This window comes from Bactrocera tryoni, chromosome 4 (genome assembly GCF_016617805.1).
Source record: "Bactrocera tryoni isolate S06 chromosome 4, CSIRO_BtryS06_freeze2, whole genome shotgun sequence".
In the NCBI taxonomy this organism is placed as follows: domain Eukaryota; kingdom Metazoa; phylum Arthropoda; class Insecta; order Diptera; family Tephritidae; genus Bactrocera; species Bactrocera tryoni.
In genome coordinates, this window is record NC_052502.1 from 7668007 (window position 1) to 7684767 (window position 16761).

General features: G+C 38.6%; 2 protein-coding genes across 2 annotated transcripts; one reads left to right on the forward strand and one right to left on the reverse strand.

Annotated features, from left to right (window-relative positions):
• The first annotated feature begins 3216 nt into the window (after nucleotides 1–3216).
• Nucleotides 3217–9439, forward strand: LOC120775267 (acidic repeat-containing protein). The gene is made up of 2 exons (XM_040105363.1): nucleotides 3217–4627; nucleotides 8358–9439. Exons 1-2 carry the CDS (start codon nucleotides 3866–3868, stop codon nucleotides 8820–8822), a joined length of 1227 nt encoding a protein of 408 aa, XP_039961297.1. The 5' UTR covers nucleotides 3217–3865; the 3' UTR covers nucleotides 8823–9439.
• A 2132-nt stretch (nucleotides 9440–11571) lies between these two features.
• Nucleotides 11572–13391, reverse strand: LOC120775292 (neutral and basic amino acid transport protein rBAT-like). Its single transcript, XM_040105407.1, has 2 exons — nucleotides 13198–13391; nucleotides 11572–13118 (listed from the first exon to the last, which is right to left on the reverse strand). The coding sequence occupies exons 1-2, from the start codon at nucleotides 13269–13271 to the stop codon at nucleotides 11717–11719; spliced, it is 1476 nt and encodes a 491-aa protein (XP_039961341.1). The 5' UTR covers nucleotides 13272–13391; the 3' UTR covers nucleotides 11572–11716.
• Between the last annotated feature and the right edge of the window lie 3370 nt (nucleotides 13392–16761).

A 16761-nucleotide genomic window follows, 5' to 3' on the forward strand; every position in this document is an offset into this window, starting at 1 on the left:
CCTTCCCATGCTCTGGGCATCGGTCACTAGATCCCCTTTGGGGGTTCTACAAGAGTATGCTCCGGTCTTGGAACCTTATGTAAGCCGCCGCATTTTTCGGCCAGCTTATCAAGCTCTTCGTACTCACGCATTTCAGCCTCTTTCTTTTTCTGTCTGCAAATGCGTCTCGCTTCCCTCTTCAACTCTCGGTATCTATCCCATCCCGCACGTGTTGTGGTCGATCGTAACGTTGCGAGGCATGCAGCCTATTTTCTCTCCGCTGCGACACGGCACTCCTCGTCGTACCAGCTGTTCTTTTGCACTTTCCGAAAACTAATGGCTTCAGTTGCAGCTGTACGTAAGGAATTTGAAATGCCGTCCCACAGTTCCCTTATACCGAGTTGTTGACGAGTTCTCTCAGAGAGCGGGAGTGCAAGCCGAGTAGAAAATCGTTCGGCTGTCTGTTGTGATTGCAGCTTCTCGACGTCGAACCTTCTGCACAGCCAGGTAGCTTGATGAATCTTCTTATGCTGGAATCTAGTACTACAGATAACCATATTTCGGGCCCCGGCGAAGTTAATCAGCCTCAACCCATTTGGGGCTATTTCGTCGTGGAGGCTGAATTTACCGACCGTAGTGCCAAATATACCTTCTTTGCCCACCCTGGCGTTAAAGTCGCCAATTTGACAGGCAGCTCTCAAAAGCGCGCTCCAAGCGCTCATAGAAGGCATCTTTGGTCACATCGTCCTTCTCTTCCATCGGGGCGGGGGCGCAAATCAGCGATATGTTGAAGAACCTCGCTTTGATGCGGATTGTGGCTAGACGTTCATTCACCCGAGTGAATGATAGTACTCGGCGACGGAGTCTCTCTCCCACCACGAATCCAACACCAAACTTGCGCTCCTTTATATGGCCACTGTAGTAAATGTCACAAGGACCTACTCGTCTCCGTCATTGTCCCGTCCATCGCATTTCTTGGACGGCGGTGATGTCAGCCTTTGTTTTTACGAGGACATCAACCAGCTGGGCAGCGGCACCTTCCCAATTAAGGGTCCGGACATTCCAGGTGCATGCCCTTATATCGTAGTCCTTATTTCGTTTGCCATGGTCGTCATCAAAAGGGGGTCTCTCATCCGAGGCTGGTTATAGCTATTCACTGAGGGTGTTTTTTTACGTCGCGGGTCCCAAGCCCAACGCACAACCCTATGTAGGGGGTGTTTCGCCTTCTCACTTTAGCTCGCCTTCGAACGGATGTTCTTAGGCTACCCAGAGGATACTTGGTCAAAGACCGGAAGTAGCGAGCTGCTTGAGCCATGTGTAAGAGAATCGTTTCTGGCCACTCCCAAGTGAATGGCGATCAGAGAACTTTCCTCACTTGCGTGAACTTCTACACATGACTACATTCCAAAATCCGTTTATCTCGCCAAAAACGTCTCAACTTGACTGTCCAATAGAATCACGCTATGCCCAGCTGAGCGGAATCATCTATATAGTAACTATAAGTTGCCCAAGTTACCCATTTCATTTTCGTCAATTTCTGTGAAGTTATACCTTATTCTGGAAAATAAAGTGCCCAATTTTGAATATCTAAAATGGTAAGTATCGATGTTGTTTCGATTTTACTGTTCATTTTTGTGCGTGGTGAAATTTCACTGACATTCAAACGAGTGTTTACATAAAAATTGAGGTTAGGTTTGTTTATTCAACAATAGTAGTAGCCAATTTTGCATATAGAACCCGTGTTTTAACTTGCCCTCGTCCTCGGAACCCGGCGATTCCCGACGATAACAGCTGGTCGGGAAACGCCTGGCAATCAGGCACGGAAACTTTCCCGGCTCTGTCGGGAAATGTTCCCGATTTTTATTCACATTTTGTAAAAAAAAAATGTTTGACCGAATATGCTGTCACGACTCCGTGTTTCTCGCACAAACTCAACAACAGTATTTCAAAGTCAGTGAAAGTACGATTAATCGAAAACGTTGCCAGTGCCATTCGAGAAGTCGACAAATTCTTCAAGAACTCATTTCCAAAACGTGTGACTGGATTAGCAAGATACTTGGTGAAAAAATTGTCCAGTTGTGTGAAACAAGATGGGTAGAGAGGCACGATGCTGTCCTTCAATTTGTTGCGAAGTTACCGTTGGTCATCGAAGATCTGTCAAAAATCAGTGAGTGGAAGAACAGAGAAACAGCAGGCAAAGCAACAATTCTCATATCGGCTTTGTGCAAGTTCGAATTTATCGTCGGGCTCTTTCTGTCTCAGCGACATTCTATCGCTCACCCATTCGTCAGCGTAGTTCTTCAAAAGGAAGCAATTGATTTGGCGAAGGCATCAAAAATGATTGGGACGTTGCTTGCCACGTTGGAAAAAAAGAGGGAAAAAGTTGATGAAATATTCCGATTGATTTATTCAGAAGCCAAGAAAATGGCGGAAAAACTCGATGTTGACGAAGCGAAACCGAGAACATGTGGTCGACAAACGAAACGCGAAAATTACGACGTGAAAACTTGCGAAGATTACTACAGCGTCTCTGTCTACATACCTCTGCTGGATACCATCAAAGAAGATTTGGAGCTCGTTTTTAACAAGAAGTTTCGGGAATCTTCTGGATGATGAAAAAAGCGTACAAAAATGTAAATTCAAAGGTGAATTAAGCTACTGGCAATGTCACTGGCAGCAGCAACAAAAAATTGAAGGCAGCGAAATTCCAACTTCTGCACTGGCAACATTAAGAAAATGTGATGTCGACATATTCCCAACAATCCACACCTATCTCCGAGTATTCTGTACACTTCCCGTAACAAACGCGAGTTCTGAACGTTCTTTTTCCTATCTTCGCCGCATCAAAACATGGCTTAGGACGACCATGCTTCAAGAAAGACTAGTTGGATTAGCGTTGCTTCATACGCATCATGACATCGAAATCACCGCCGAAGAAGTCATCGAAAAATTCGCAAAACTTGGCAGTCATCGTTTTGCGTTATGAAGCACGCAATGTAAAATGATTTTTCTGTTTGAATTTGGTAAGGAACTGGAAAATATATGTAAAGAAGAAATGAAGGAAATAGTTGGTTAATAAGCTTTTCATGGTGTGTAGTGTAAACAGAGAGCTTTTTAAGTTCTGACATGTAAAGCTTTTCACCACAAAACACGCTTTTCAAGAAATGTTCTACTTTTAGACTGACATTTTGCACTTATATATTTCATCCCCTAAGCAGAAAGTGGGAGATTTACGTTTACAAGGATGCTATGAGCGCGGAGAATGGTACTTCTTGGAATATTTGCATGTAAAATTTACATACGCAAACATGTACGCCAACTTTTGGTTGTTTAGTAGAAAGGTTATGCGATTTTAGATCTCTTGTTTCTCGAGGTGAAACAACAGGACAATATTTCTGCAAATATACATGCCTGCATAACGGTATGTAGAAAACTCTTTAGTACTCAGTCACTGAGCACAACTAAGAGAGTACGGTTGTGGCAGGAAAAGGAACTGCATAGAAAAAAATAACGTAAATACGATTCTCACGGTGAGCCGAAGTGTTGATGCGATAAATCGTAGACGAAACGAAAAGAAAACGGATTATTTTGCAATTAAAAATTTGTAAGAAAATATTTGTGAATTGAGAAATATGTGAGAAGATTAAACTTCAGCCGAATAAAGTGAAAAGTGGAAATTTGCATTAACATAAGCGTAACACAACAATATACACTGTTGGTATTTAATAGAAAATTTGCGAATTTTGCACAACGCCCCCACTCCTTGACACATTTCCAATACTAACGGTATCTGCTATCAGCCAGCAAACGCAAAGTAAGCAGCTAAAGCAAAAAAAACAAAGCATCTTTTCAACAAGCTCCGCAACAGAACTTGAACAACCGGAAAATGCGTAGTCGCACAGAACTGGTGACCACCACTTTCGAGGACTCCGAGGAGGATTACAGTGAGGATGATGACGACTCTGAGGAGGATTGGCGTCCGGCCGCCTCATCATCGGCCAATAAAAATGGCAAAAAGCAAAAGCAAAGTCGTGTTGCTGCCGCCGCAGCTGGCGGCGGTGGTGCAAGCAGCATCAGCGGTGGCGGTGGCGGCAATGCCAAACGTGGCCGAAAGCGTAAAGGCGCTACGAATGTGGGTGGTGGTAAGCAACAAACAGTGGTGGCTAAACGAAAAGCACCCAGTGCTGCATACGAAGAAAGTGATGATGATGATGATGATGAGGACAATGATGATGACATCGATGAGGATGAAGATGCTGTGCTGAATGAGGAGTTGAGTGATGATGAGCTGGACGATTACGAGGACTATGAGGCGCAAGCAACGACTGGTGCCGCAAACCTGGCGGCAACAGCAAAGAAGGCTGGTGTTGGTGGTAGTGGTGCAGCAGCAGCAGCTAATAATTTGCCACCCAAAAAGCAGTTCACCGAAAAAACTAGCACATCCGCAACGCCAGGTGCAACGGCAGGCTCTTCAGCAGCAGTCGGACAACATTCGCTTGAGTTGCTACTGTACAAACGCGATTTGAATGAGCATTATTCCAAAAATAATCGTTTATGTTTATGGCGAAAAGATGATAATAACTTGTTGCAAAAATATATTCGTGTGAAGACCGCACCGGAGGAGCTGCTCTTCACATCCAGCTCGGTGGTGAGTAAATGAAAAAGGTTTCTACGCTATTTTTAAGCTAAATAAGGATATTGAAAGTTTAAGCTAATTATGAATTATGGAGGAATATTAAATGTTTTTAGCATTAAGCGAGTGCTGAGATCGGACTAAATCATGCGTCAAAGATTATGGAGGGATATTAAAAAAATATTTTATTATTATTGTTATCTCATCCACGAGATCGGATTCAAGTACTCTATAGGGATTTTGGAGGCATTGTAAAAAATTAGTTTTTCTTTAATTTATGTGGTTGTTGAGATCGGATTGTAGTATTTCACAGGGGTACGTACATATCTTGGTAGTACTTGGAGCCAAAAATTAGATATGCGTTCTAAGATAGATTGAAAAAAGAGTCGAGATATAGTTCTACTTTTTTCTAATTGCTGGAAAACTATGTTAATGCTTTTACTAAAGATTGCTCTTGAGATCTTTGAAAGCTTCAATACTATTTTTTAAGATTTGATATGATGGAATTATGGACAATATTTGAAGAGGCCACAGCTTTGAAGTGAACATTTTTGCACATGTTGCATAAGTTTATAACGAATTCAAAACCCAGCACGAATAAAATAATATTTTTTAGTATATTCATCCTCAGCTTATGAGATATCGATTCGAAATCTTGCACACATTTCTTTCGCCTTATTTATAAGAACCGCCGATATCGGCCCATGAACGATCAAAATCATGTTTTTTATATGAACAATTTTTTGATTTGACTACAATCTGAAACCATAACATATAGCTGTCATTCAAATTGATCGAACAAAATCAATATAAGAAAATACTTCTATTAGAAATGCACCTGTGGAGGGTATTATAAGCTTTGATGCAGCCGAAAAATTAACGTTTTTATTCCTTTAATTAAAAATAACATATTAGAAAGCTAGATGACAATAATAAAGTCAGAAAATCAATTTAAAAAGTCTAAACGAATTGTGAGACCAAAGCTCTTTGTTTTCGACGCGTAAAGTTTGTCTGATTATTTTTCCACGGAAAAAAGGAACACAGATACGGAATCGCGAAAAATGTAGCAATTTTTTTAGGTAGTCTCGAACACAAGTAATTTAGTTGTACAAAGCATTAAAGAGAAGTGTGAAGTCAGCGAAAACTTGCCTCATATGAATCGTCCACCCACCTCTGTAAATGGCGATAGCAGCCAAAATGTTAAAGAAAGGGTGCTTGAAAATCATAGTATTGCCATCAGAGAAATAGTAGAGTACATATCTCAACATCTTCTATGAGTCGACGCAACACAGTTTGGTTAATGTTTTGGATATGAAACGTGTTATTGTAATGAGACTCATACAAAAATACTTCAAAAAACCTTGACAAAAACAACGTCGATTAGAGGTCGCAAAAGAGTTGCTTAACAATTTAGCTGAGGACCCTATATTCATTAATCGCATCACTATTCGTGACGAGATGAGAGTTTATGAATAAGACGTGGAAACTATCAAACAATTTAGCGTATCGGGCTGCAAAACTAGGTCGTAGCCGAACAAATCAGTATTCGTTAAAGGCACTGAAGGCTTATAGCCGAGAACTAACTTGTATAACAAGGGTATGGAAAATTGATTATGCTTGTATTGCATCCAGAGCCTATTTTGAAAGGGATAATAAAGATTTGTAATAAAATACATGTACAGCGGCTCAAAGTTATAATGGAACAGTTTGAATAAAATACTTTTAACTTAAGTACAAAAATTTTAAATTAAAAATTAAAATTGTGTTTAATGTTCATATACATGATGTATATCCCCCCAAAAAAACTTTAAAATATTTCATATTTACCACGAAAAATATAACTATAATAACGTGTATCTGTTCTTCTGTGTTGTAGAATTCAGGCTCAAAATAATAATGGAACGCTTATAATTAAGTACAAATAAATTAAGTAAAATATTAAATATAGATTTTTTTCTTAATATTTAGTGGGCAGTCCTTTTTGTTGTAAAACAGTTTTCAATCGATTTGGCATAAATTCCACCAATTTACGGTAGAAGGAAGGTGGGATATGGTTCCACTCTTCTTTCAAGTCTGCTATCAACCCCGGTATCTTCGTAATGTGGCGACTATTTAATTTCTGCTCCAAATAATGCCATATATGCTCGATTACATTCAAATCGGGGGATTGTGGCGAAGTTTCAAGTACGTGAGGGCAATTGTACAGCAGCCAGCTTCACACAACGTTAGCCTTGTGCTTGAGATCATTATCTTGGTAAAATATAAAATATTTTTTTATGTCCAATTTTGGAGCACTTTCCTTCGCATTCGCTTTCAAAATATTCAAATAAGCCATCTTATTTATATTTCCTTCTATTATATGCATTAGTCCTGGTCCACTAGCAGATATAGCGCCTCATACCATTACCGATCCCATGCCATGCTTCACAGTTGGCCGTAGGTTAATTTGTTTGAGTATGACCGAAAGATGTTGAATGTACTTTCGTCCGTGTATAAAAGAAGTGCTCCAGAAGAAAAAATCGTTAAGAATATGCTTTTTTGCAAAGTTGATTCGTCTCTGTTTGTTGACCTTGCTTACAAAAGGTTTTTTTCACGCGACTCTTCCATTATAGTTGTGTTTCCGCACAGCTTCTGTAACTGATTTCTTCCCTAAATACTTCTCCGCTAAGGAAGCTAATTTTGAAGCACTTAAAGCTCATCGGACTCAGAAAAATTTTACGCTTACTCGGCTTTGGTCTATTGCTGAAGTTACCGTTATTTTTGTACCTTTTTAATATATTCAATAGTGTTTTCGGAGCTCGCTTCACAATTTTTCTTATATCACGGATAGATTTACCCGATTTCGACAACCGAATGACAGATTTCCGCTGTTCAACTATGGTTTTTTACCCTGTGGAGCCATCATACTTATAGCACTTAAACACAGAACTAGTCTAACCTGAATACCGAATTTTTGGGACTCCCCTTACTTGTTCTATACTAACTGATAAAAATTGAATTTAGTTGCAATTTCTACAATGCATAAGTAGAGTTGCCATATAGTATACCATTATTACTTTGGGGTTAAAATATATGTTTTCACGAAAAAGTAGTAAATTAAAAAATAACAAATGTGAAACTTACAATATTTTTTATTAGTTATTTAAGCATATGATATATACATTTTAAAATAAAATATAAAATATTTGTACTAAATCTATACGACGAATTATACTGATCGAAACTCCTGCCTTTTTACGGTTCGATTATTACTTTGATACACTGTAAATGTAATATAATTTGTGTATCTTCGGAAATTATTGGATCGGTCACAGCTCTGTCAGTATCTTGTAAAAACAACTAGCGAAACCCATGTTCTTTTAAGTATTGATTCGACGCCGATGTCAAGTCACTTAAAAGTGGACTTCAAACCCAATGAATCTCGCCACCTATTTCTCTGCTATAATTTGAAGTTACTGTATTGTGATTGGTTCATTTACGTCCATAGATACGCTTACTATTTCAGAAGGTTCAATGTGTCATTGCCTCGGAGGAAGACAGGGGTTTAGACCACTATGATTTTTTAAGAGTAAATAAGTAGAGAGTCCATATCATCAGGTACAGATTTATCAGATTTATAATCTTATTTATCTATAGAATATATGTTGATTTACTGATTTAGAGTTTAACCATTATGGGTCTATCTAATTATGTATTTATTAAATCATAATCATCATTATCATAAAACTGTACTCCTATTTAACAGTATTCAAGTTGGGATGATAAACGCTTGTCTGACTTTGTAAGCATCAAAGTAAAATGTCTGGATCCGAATAATCGGCGGGTTAAAATTATGGACCTCACTGAGCTAGACAAATTAGTCAAGGAACAAACGAAAAATAACGAACAACGGAAGTTGAATAAACGAAAAGACAATGATGGCGATGATAGTGACGATGATGGTGCACTCGATAATGACGGTAACGAAGAAGATGACGATGAATTGGACACCGAAGATGAAGATGAGTTGGATTACGGCGAAGTAGCCGCATCGAAAACCAAAACAGCCACCAAAAAGCCGTTACAGAAAAGGGCGCCAACCAAAAGTGGTGTGAAAAATTTGAAACGAAGCGATAGCACTGATGAAAATGATAATGAGGAAGACGAAGAAATCGATGAGGACGACATTGATGACGACGAGGATGATGGCGATGAAGATGATGACGAGTAAATGTGTATGTAAAAGAATGTATGAATTAATTAACGATCTAAAATAATTAAGCGATTTTAATATTGAAATAGTAGTGATTAGTATAGAGCGGGTGATCAAGAGAGCGACGAAGAGAACTTACATTTAAGCATTTCAAGTTATTTATTACTGAAACATAATGATTATACAGCATGTGTGTGTTAATTTAATAATTAATAATAATATTAGTATAGAATATCGTCGCAGTGCGCAACGCAGTCGCTTCTAAAGCTGGCCGGTTTTTTTAGGCTGCACGCAAGAGAGCTCTCTTATGGCAGTTCACGAGGTGGCTGCCTTACGAACTGTGACTGCTTTAAAATATCAACATTCATACTTACCATACAGACGACTACTTCTAAGTAAAATTCAAGCCAAATCAAAGCTTAAATATTAACAAAAAGTTTTATTAAATATGGAGAATAAGTAAAGGAGGCTAAATACTAGACTAAGTTTTGTGTGATCAACCATTATAAATACTAGGACTTACCGAAATCAATAGATGCTTAATTAAGTTTACGAAGTCGATGATAAAAGGCGGAAATTTTGCCAAAGTACCCATAAAAATAAATTTATATGCATGCATGTATTTACGAAAAGTTTCTAACTGTTTTTGTTTTTCGGGCTCTTTAAGTAATTTATGGTGAGTTTTGAAGGTTATTACTTTAACTCCAGAATGTTTAATTTGTGGCACGCGTTTATGTCGCGTGATTCGAACCAATTCAAAATCTCCTTAGCAAATTATGTCAAGAAAAATAGATATAAGAACCAAAGCAATGTCAAGACTTATTCGCGATCATCTCTACAGCCTAACTTCGGCCAATTGGTCATCTTCTGAAGCCAATTAGGGTGAAAAGATATGAATGGCTTCTTCAGTGACAAAATCTGCACAAAAAATTTTACTCCAAGTACTCAACGTGCACACCATGCAGCTGCTGCAAAGGTTTGGTGGGAAGTCTCCTATGAAGGCCTTACAACTTTCTCTTCTGTGAAAAAGACATTAAAACTGGAAAAAATAGCGGTACATGATTGGCCGTATGAAAATCCAGATATGAATATACTATTGGTCTAGATATGAATTATTTGTCAGAGTTGGAGAACAAGACTTGTCGAATACTCCACAGAAATTAGGATAGTCTTAAAAATCTTTGGTATAAATTATCAAAGAACCAGAACCAAGACAAGAACGGTTATCAACATCAACTGATGATCAAAACGTCAATAAAATAAAGGAATTGGTACTTGAGAATCGACGATTAACAGTCACCTTACTGGCATTGTTGAAATATCGGAAGGATTAGTAAAAACCACTTTGAAAGATCATTTGGGCCTGAGAAAAGTGAAAACTCGATTGGTTCCAAAATCACTAATTTTTTTCGAAAAATAGCGTAGCGTTAACGTCTGTGAAACAATGCTTTCCGACTACTAGAACGTCATTAAAGATATTATTACTGGCGATGAGTCTTGGATCTATGCTTACCATTCGGAAACAGACGATCAATCGACCGACTATTCAGGCAAAGTTGAGCCAAAGCCAAAAAACCACGTTAAAGGTCAAAAATCAAGGTTATGTTGACAGTTTTCTTCCACTACCGAGGTGTGGCGCACTCGACCTTCCGACCGACCAAACTGTAAACAAGGAATACTATTTGAATATTATGGACCGACAACTCTTGGTTTTTACGCCACGATAATGTACCGCCGCATACTTGATTCTTCGTGAGTTTTTCGCCAAATTTTCAACCAATATCGTGCCGCAACCACCACATTCGCCTAATTAAGCTCTGTGAGATTTCTGACTATTCAGAAAAACCAAGCCATTTTGAGCCAATTGAAGACATTAAACTTGAATCGCTACGGGCTTTGGAGACTATTCTGGAAATTGACGTTAACAACTGTTTCGAGGATTGGAAAAACACGTTAGCACAAGTATATTAGTGTCAAGATGGATTACTTTGAGGGGAATGAAGTAGATTTTGAAGAATAAACTAAGAATTTTCAAAATATGAACAAAGTCTTACTATTTTTTGCTCATAGAGTATACCATCCTTGCAACAGACGTTGGATTAGAACTCAGCACCAAAACTTCTTACAGCTAACTAACTGAGATAGACTGAGAGCCGTTAGATGTGCTAAGCAAATGGCACTCTCAATATTAAACGTTAAATAAGTATATTCCGCCTCTCACTGAATAGCTTTCACTCTATACTTCTTTAAGTGTCACAAAAAAGGGTTTTGAAAATCTGATGATGATGATGATATACAATGAACCCATTCCATACTCTGTTTCGTATTGCAGAGTCACGTCGCATCTTGTGTCAATTCGACATACACAGCAAGTAGACATCGACTAGAAGCGGAAGAAACGGATGTTTTCGTCAAACTGAAGCCATAAGGTAAAGAGGCAAATAAATTTGAGAAACAAGCAAAGAAATGGTTAGCACCCTTTTTGGTCATCTTGCTTACATGGATTTTGACCGGCGTTTTAGGTTCAAAGTTGGAAAGAGAATGGGCTCATCTTGTTTCAATATTTCCTGTGACAACCTCTACTCTTTATTTACGATAGATAGTAGCTTGGTGGCGAATTAACTAAGTAAATCTTATTGGTCTGCAAGACAACTCTGGTCAGCTTACTGAAGAATTTTCTACATAGTGCAATTAAAACCTAACCTTCTTCTCAAATCACAATAAATACCTCCTTACTTACTTAAGCTTAATAAAGAACATTAAAGTATTTCCTCCAATCTTAAAACTCACATATTTATTTACCGCTTTATGAGCAAGTTTTTGGCCACTATATCTATAAAAATATACAAACAAACGTAAGTACATAATTACACGGTAACTGCGAAGCCCTCAGCTTGGTCAAGTCTTCACACTTATTTATCTAGTTTAACAACAATTGTTTCCCATGGACCAATCTCGAAGTTGGAAAAGTAAATCTTCTCGCTCTGTTCTTCGTCCAGCATTTTTACGCCACTAAAATACATGGCTGTCATATCCATGGAGACACGTTTCTGACCGAAATTCGATACCGAAACAAATGAGTTGCGACGCGGATAGACGCGTTCCACAACTAAAATATCATCGTTGCTGCAACGTATCTCTGTGTTGGATAGTGTGCTTTCTGGCTTGCAAATGGCATTCTTATACAATGATGGCGAACGATTACGTAATTCGATCATTTTCGTGACTGTTTCGAAATTTTCTTGACTAAATTGCGCTGTGTGTGGTAGCCAAGGCAAAGTTTCACGATTCGTAAACTGTCTTGTGCTATTCAACCATTCCATAGTGGTGAGATGATGTAGGTGTTTAGTCTCGTTATGTTCATTCTGCGTATCGGTGATGGCTTCTAATGCGATCTCATCACCGTAGAAAATGTTGGGAGTGCCCGGTAGCATGAGTTGCATGACAGTCGCAGCCAAAGTTATATTCTTGCTTTGTCCGTAACGTGTGAAGCGTTGTTGATCCACGCCACCGATAGACCAATGCAACCATGGACCCACTTCGACAGGTGCGAGTGGACCATTAAGAAGTCTATTGATATGATGCTCCAAATGTCTAGTGCCGTTTGAAACGTCCAAGTGCACATCGACTAAATCGATATGTTGTAGTGCCAACGGACGAAGTGTAGGATGCAACTCTTGAATTAGTGCTTCATTAGCGATAAGTATGCGATTGGGACCCACAACGTCTTTCCACACATTCAAATTGGTGAGCAGATGATCGTCATCGACAAAATTTTCCAAACCTTTGAGATAAAAACCATCCACACCCAGATGCACCCATTTCAGTAGGGCATCACTGACTACATTATCAGCCGAAGGAATCGATAATTGTGGTAAAGTTTTGGTAGCTCCATTGGTTGTAGTGACAGTTGATTCAGTGCTTTCGGTTTTATTAGTTGAATGCGTTGAAAGTGCCCCAACTATTGTAGGCTTAGTCGTTGTGGCTTCATCCAATCGTTTAATAAAACCGCTAATCGGCATATCAAGCAACAGGGAAATGTTACGCTCGTGTAGTGTTGCCATCAACCGATACAAATCTTGTGCTGTACCCAAGACATTGGCCACCTGAAGCAGCGACGTTGGATGCGCAAAGTCATCGGGGTAGTGAGCTGATTGGAATATCGAGTTTAGACGCACAGCAGCCACGCCAAGTGAGGCCAAATAGTCAGCACGCTGTGCAATGCCGCGCAGATCACCAATTCCGTCATCGTTTGAGTCTTGGAAACTGGCGGGAAAGATCTCATAGAAGACGCTGCCGCGATACCAAGCAGTTCTGTAAGTTGGAAAAATATATATTTACATTTTTGTTGTTTTTTTTGTTTTCAAAATATTTGTTAGTACTATATACTCACTTTGGATTACAGGTCTTTGGCAGGGTAACAATCATGGCCACCACCACGGCACACATAGCTAATAAGCTGGACATGAAGACGAAAAATGTGCATTTACGGATCAGCGGCCAATTCCATGAGACGAACGAGGGTGTGTCCTTCGAGAGTGTGCCGTTCGTGCCATTTGAATCCTAGTGGGGTAGAAATTTATGAGATTTTTAAAATTTGCCGAAAAACTAATTTAATTATATATTAAATTTCTATTAATAAGTCAGGAAACCTGTTGCTTGATCAGTCGACAGTATTTTTGGCGTATTTATACGACTCACGTTCATACCAATACCATAAAATTTTACATAGAATGTTGTCACTACAATCTCGGAATAAATTTTTCAGATCGAACCAATATAGCATATAGCTGAAATACAAATTGGGTGATAAAAATTCCATACTCAGTAATTCAAAGGTGTGTTGTAAGATAAAATTTGCCTTTTGAGGCTTTCTTTAACATACTCTGATGTTTTATGCTATTAATTTTGTTTTTTTCATTTTATTCATTATTCATTATCCATATCCATATTAACTTTGGCAAAGCCCATTTCGGGACATTATCACTCGATTCCTCGAGTCGCCTTACTGCGTTCTTTCAATTTTATGACAATTTTGAAAAAGTTTTGAGTATAAATGGTTACGATGACGAGACGAATTGAAATCCGGCCTGTAAAATCGGTTCAGTACTTCCCTCAACCCCTTTATATCTAATAAAAATATTTTCGAACTTACGGTTGAATTTGTAGTATACCACAGACATCTGTCAATATGTAAGATTCTTAATGAAATTCAGAAAAAACCTCCCTCTAATAACAGTGTTCGTATTCCCTTGCATAAAATGGATGAAATCAGGAAAATACCTTTTTACCGTATATATCGATAAATATATAATATATATTTGTATTATAGTTATAAGTGAAAAAATTTAATTTAATATAACTACATACATAAGTAAGGAACTTTAAGCCATCTCTAAGATTTTTAGATTGTTTTGTTTTATTCCTTGTTCCGGTTATAGCAAAGTTTACAAAAGCGAGCAAGTCGTTCCTTTTCGCTGTTTAGCGCCAATTGGAGACTCCAAGGGTAGCCAGGTCCTTCTCCATCTGGTCTTTCCAACGGAGTGGGGGACTTCCTCCTCCTCTGTTTCCCGGAACCATTTTCTTCGCTTCCTTATTCAGTCTGGAGAAAGCAGAACTAGCGGCGCGGTTGTTGAGGCTGTACACTCTTATAAAACATTGTGCCTGCTCTATTCAGCTCTGCAGCTCAAATTATTTTCTCCAGCAGTAGATTGAAGAAGTCGCACAATAGGGAGTCGCCTTGTCTGAAACCTCGTTTGATATCGAACGACTCGGAGAGGTCCTTCCCTATCCATGATGGAGCTATTGGTATTGTTTAACGTCAGTTTATACAGCCAGGTTCGTTTTGCGGGGATACCAAATTCAGACATGGGGTCTTAAAGACAACTCCTTTTCGCGCTGCCAAAGCAGCTTTGAAATCAACGAAGAGGTGGTATATGTCGATCCTCTGTTCTAAGATTTGGCGCATGGTTAATATCTGGTCAGTTATTGATTTTCCAGGCCTGAATACGCACGGATAAAGTCCAATGAGTTTGTTGAGGTTTAATGTTTCACAGAGATAGTTAGAACTTTATATGTGATGTTGAGGAAGCTTATTTCATAGTAGTTGGAGCAGATTATGTGGTCTCACTTTTTGTGGATTGGGCATTCAGACGGGTAATTGCTATTCGAACTTCTTCATGATCGGACAATGGAACGTCCGTTCCATCATAATCGAATGGGGAATCGTGTTCACCATCTCCTGGTGTTATACTTTCATTCAGCAGTTTGGAGAAGTGCTCTTGCCATAGTTAGCGTTTGCTCTGGGCATTAGTCACAAGATCATCTCTAGGAGTTCAGCAAGATTATGCTCCGGTTTTGAAACCTTCTGTAACGTTGCGACGTATGCAGTCTGTTTTTTCACTGCGACACGGCACTCCTCATCGTACTATGTGTTCCCACAGTTCCCTTATACCGAGTTGCAGATGAGTGCTCTGAGAAAGCAGGAGTGCAAGTCGAGTAGAAAGCCATTGCTGTCTGTTTTGATTGCAGCTTTTCGTCATCGAACCTTCCTTGCGTTTGTTGACGTGCATTTCTTGCTGCACAAAGGCTGGGGCGTATCTTGGATGCAAAAGATAGTGGTCCGAGGCGATGTTTGATGTTCTTATTCGTGAACGTCGTGAAATCGCTTATATGAGGGAACAACGAATAAATACTACTGTGATCAAATTGAAAGGTGAATTATTAATTTTCCATTCGCGTGTTTTTCGGATTGGTAATTTTTTTTCTGTAAGTTGACTGTTAGTGACATCTATGCTAAATTTTCATTAGTATTTGAGATACGCGTCGTTTTGTGAAGCTCTAAAAGTGAATTCTCAATTGAGGATATAAAAGCTGAATCGAAGAAGGCTTTGATGGCCATCACAACGTAGGATTTTCCAATTGCTATGATGACTGGAAAATTTGTTGGCATAAGTGATTTGTAGCGGATGGGGCTTACTTTGACAGAAATGAAATGGATAAAATTCATATTTCAATTCGATCACAGTAATATAACCAGAATGAAAGGCTTCCTCATGTTATTTTGAGCTTTCGAGCGAAAAAGATTGAAAAGCTCTTGATCTTTACGCCTAAAGCAGAAATGTGTACGCTTTTAGCCAAAACCGTTTAAAATATGCAATAAAAACGCAATTAAGCTAGTACGAGTGCCTCGCCGTTCGTGAGCGATAACACGTACTCAATTTCCGAGTCTCAATTATGGTTTAATACGCTCCTAATTTGTTGTGCAGTTAATAAAACTTTTGTGCAAAAATACTAAACATGCCGTTGCGTAGTCTAACTGATATTTATTTACATTTTCGTTACTTAATTGTTGAAATTATTTACACTTTTCGATTTCACTCAACGATTTAAAGTGCAAACATTTCACTTTGACTTTTGTATCGTTAATCTCAACCCCGAACTGAGTGCTCGCGATGGTCAATACTAACATCTGCTGCAACTTTATGTATATATGTATGTACATATATACATAACTATTTTATATAAGTGAATAAAATAATAATAAAATAATATACTATTAGGTTGAAACCCAAGTTACGTGCGTGCTATTATGACATATTAAGTGGGGCTCACGATATTAATTGTGGAGTCACGCGGGCACATAGAGTTGCTCTTCGGCATGCAGCAGTTCTCTGAATTTTAATATATTTATATGAACATACAGATATATGTAAGTATGTACATATACATATGTAGATGGCACGCATTCTCACAGCACTGTCATTTTTTATATGGCTGTAAAAACCCAGAAGTCAGCAAATAATGCATAAATAACCTTAGGAAAACTAGAGCGAAATATGAATGTATGAAATAAATATGTAGCACCCATAACGGTAAAGTTTCCATTAAAAAACAGACGTAATAGAAGCGAACAAATGCATTATTACTAATAACTACTTTAATATGCCTTCAGAGT

Excerpts from the sequence above, each read along its gene's own strand:
- LOC120775267 (XM_040105363.1), top strand. The coding sequence starts at position 3,866 with ATGCGTAGTCGCACAGAACTGGTGACCACCACTTTCGAGGACTCCGAG. Across the intron at positions 4,628-8,357 it reads TCTTCACATCCAGCTCGGTG|TATTCAAGTTGGGATGATAA; the intron begins GTGAGTAAATGA and ends CCTATTTAACAG.
- LOC120775292 (XM_040105407.1), bottom strand. The coding sequence starts at position 13,271 with ATGTCCAGCTTATTAGCTATGTGTGCCGTGGTGGTGGCCATGATTGTT. Across the intron at positions 13,119-13,197 it reads CCAAAGACCTGTAATCCAAA|AACTGCTTGGTATCGCGGCA; the intron begins GTGAGTATATAG and ends TCCAACTTACAG.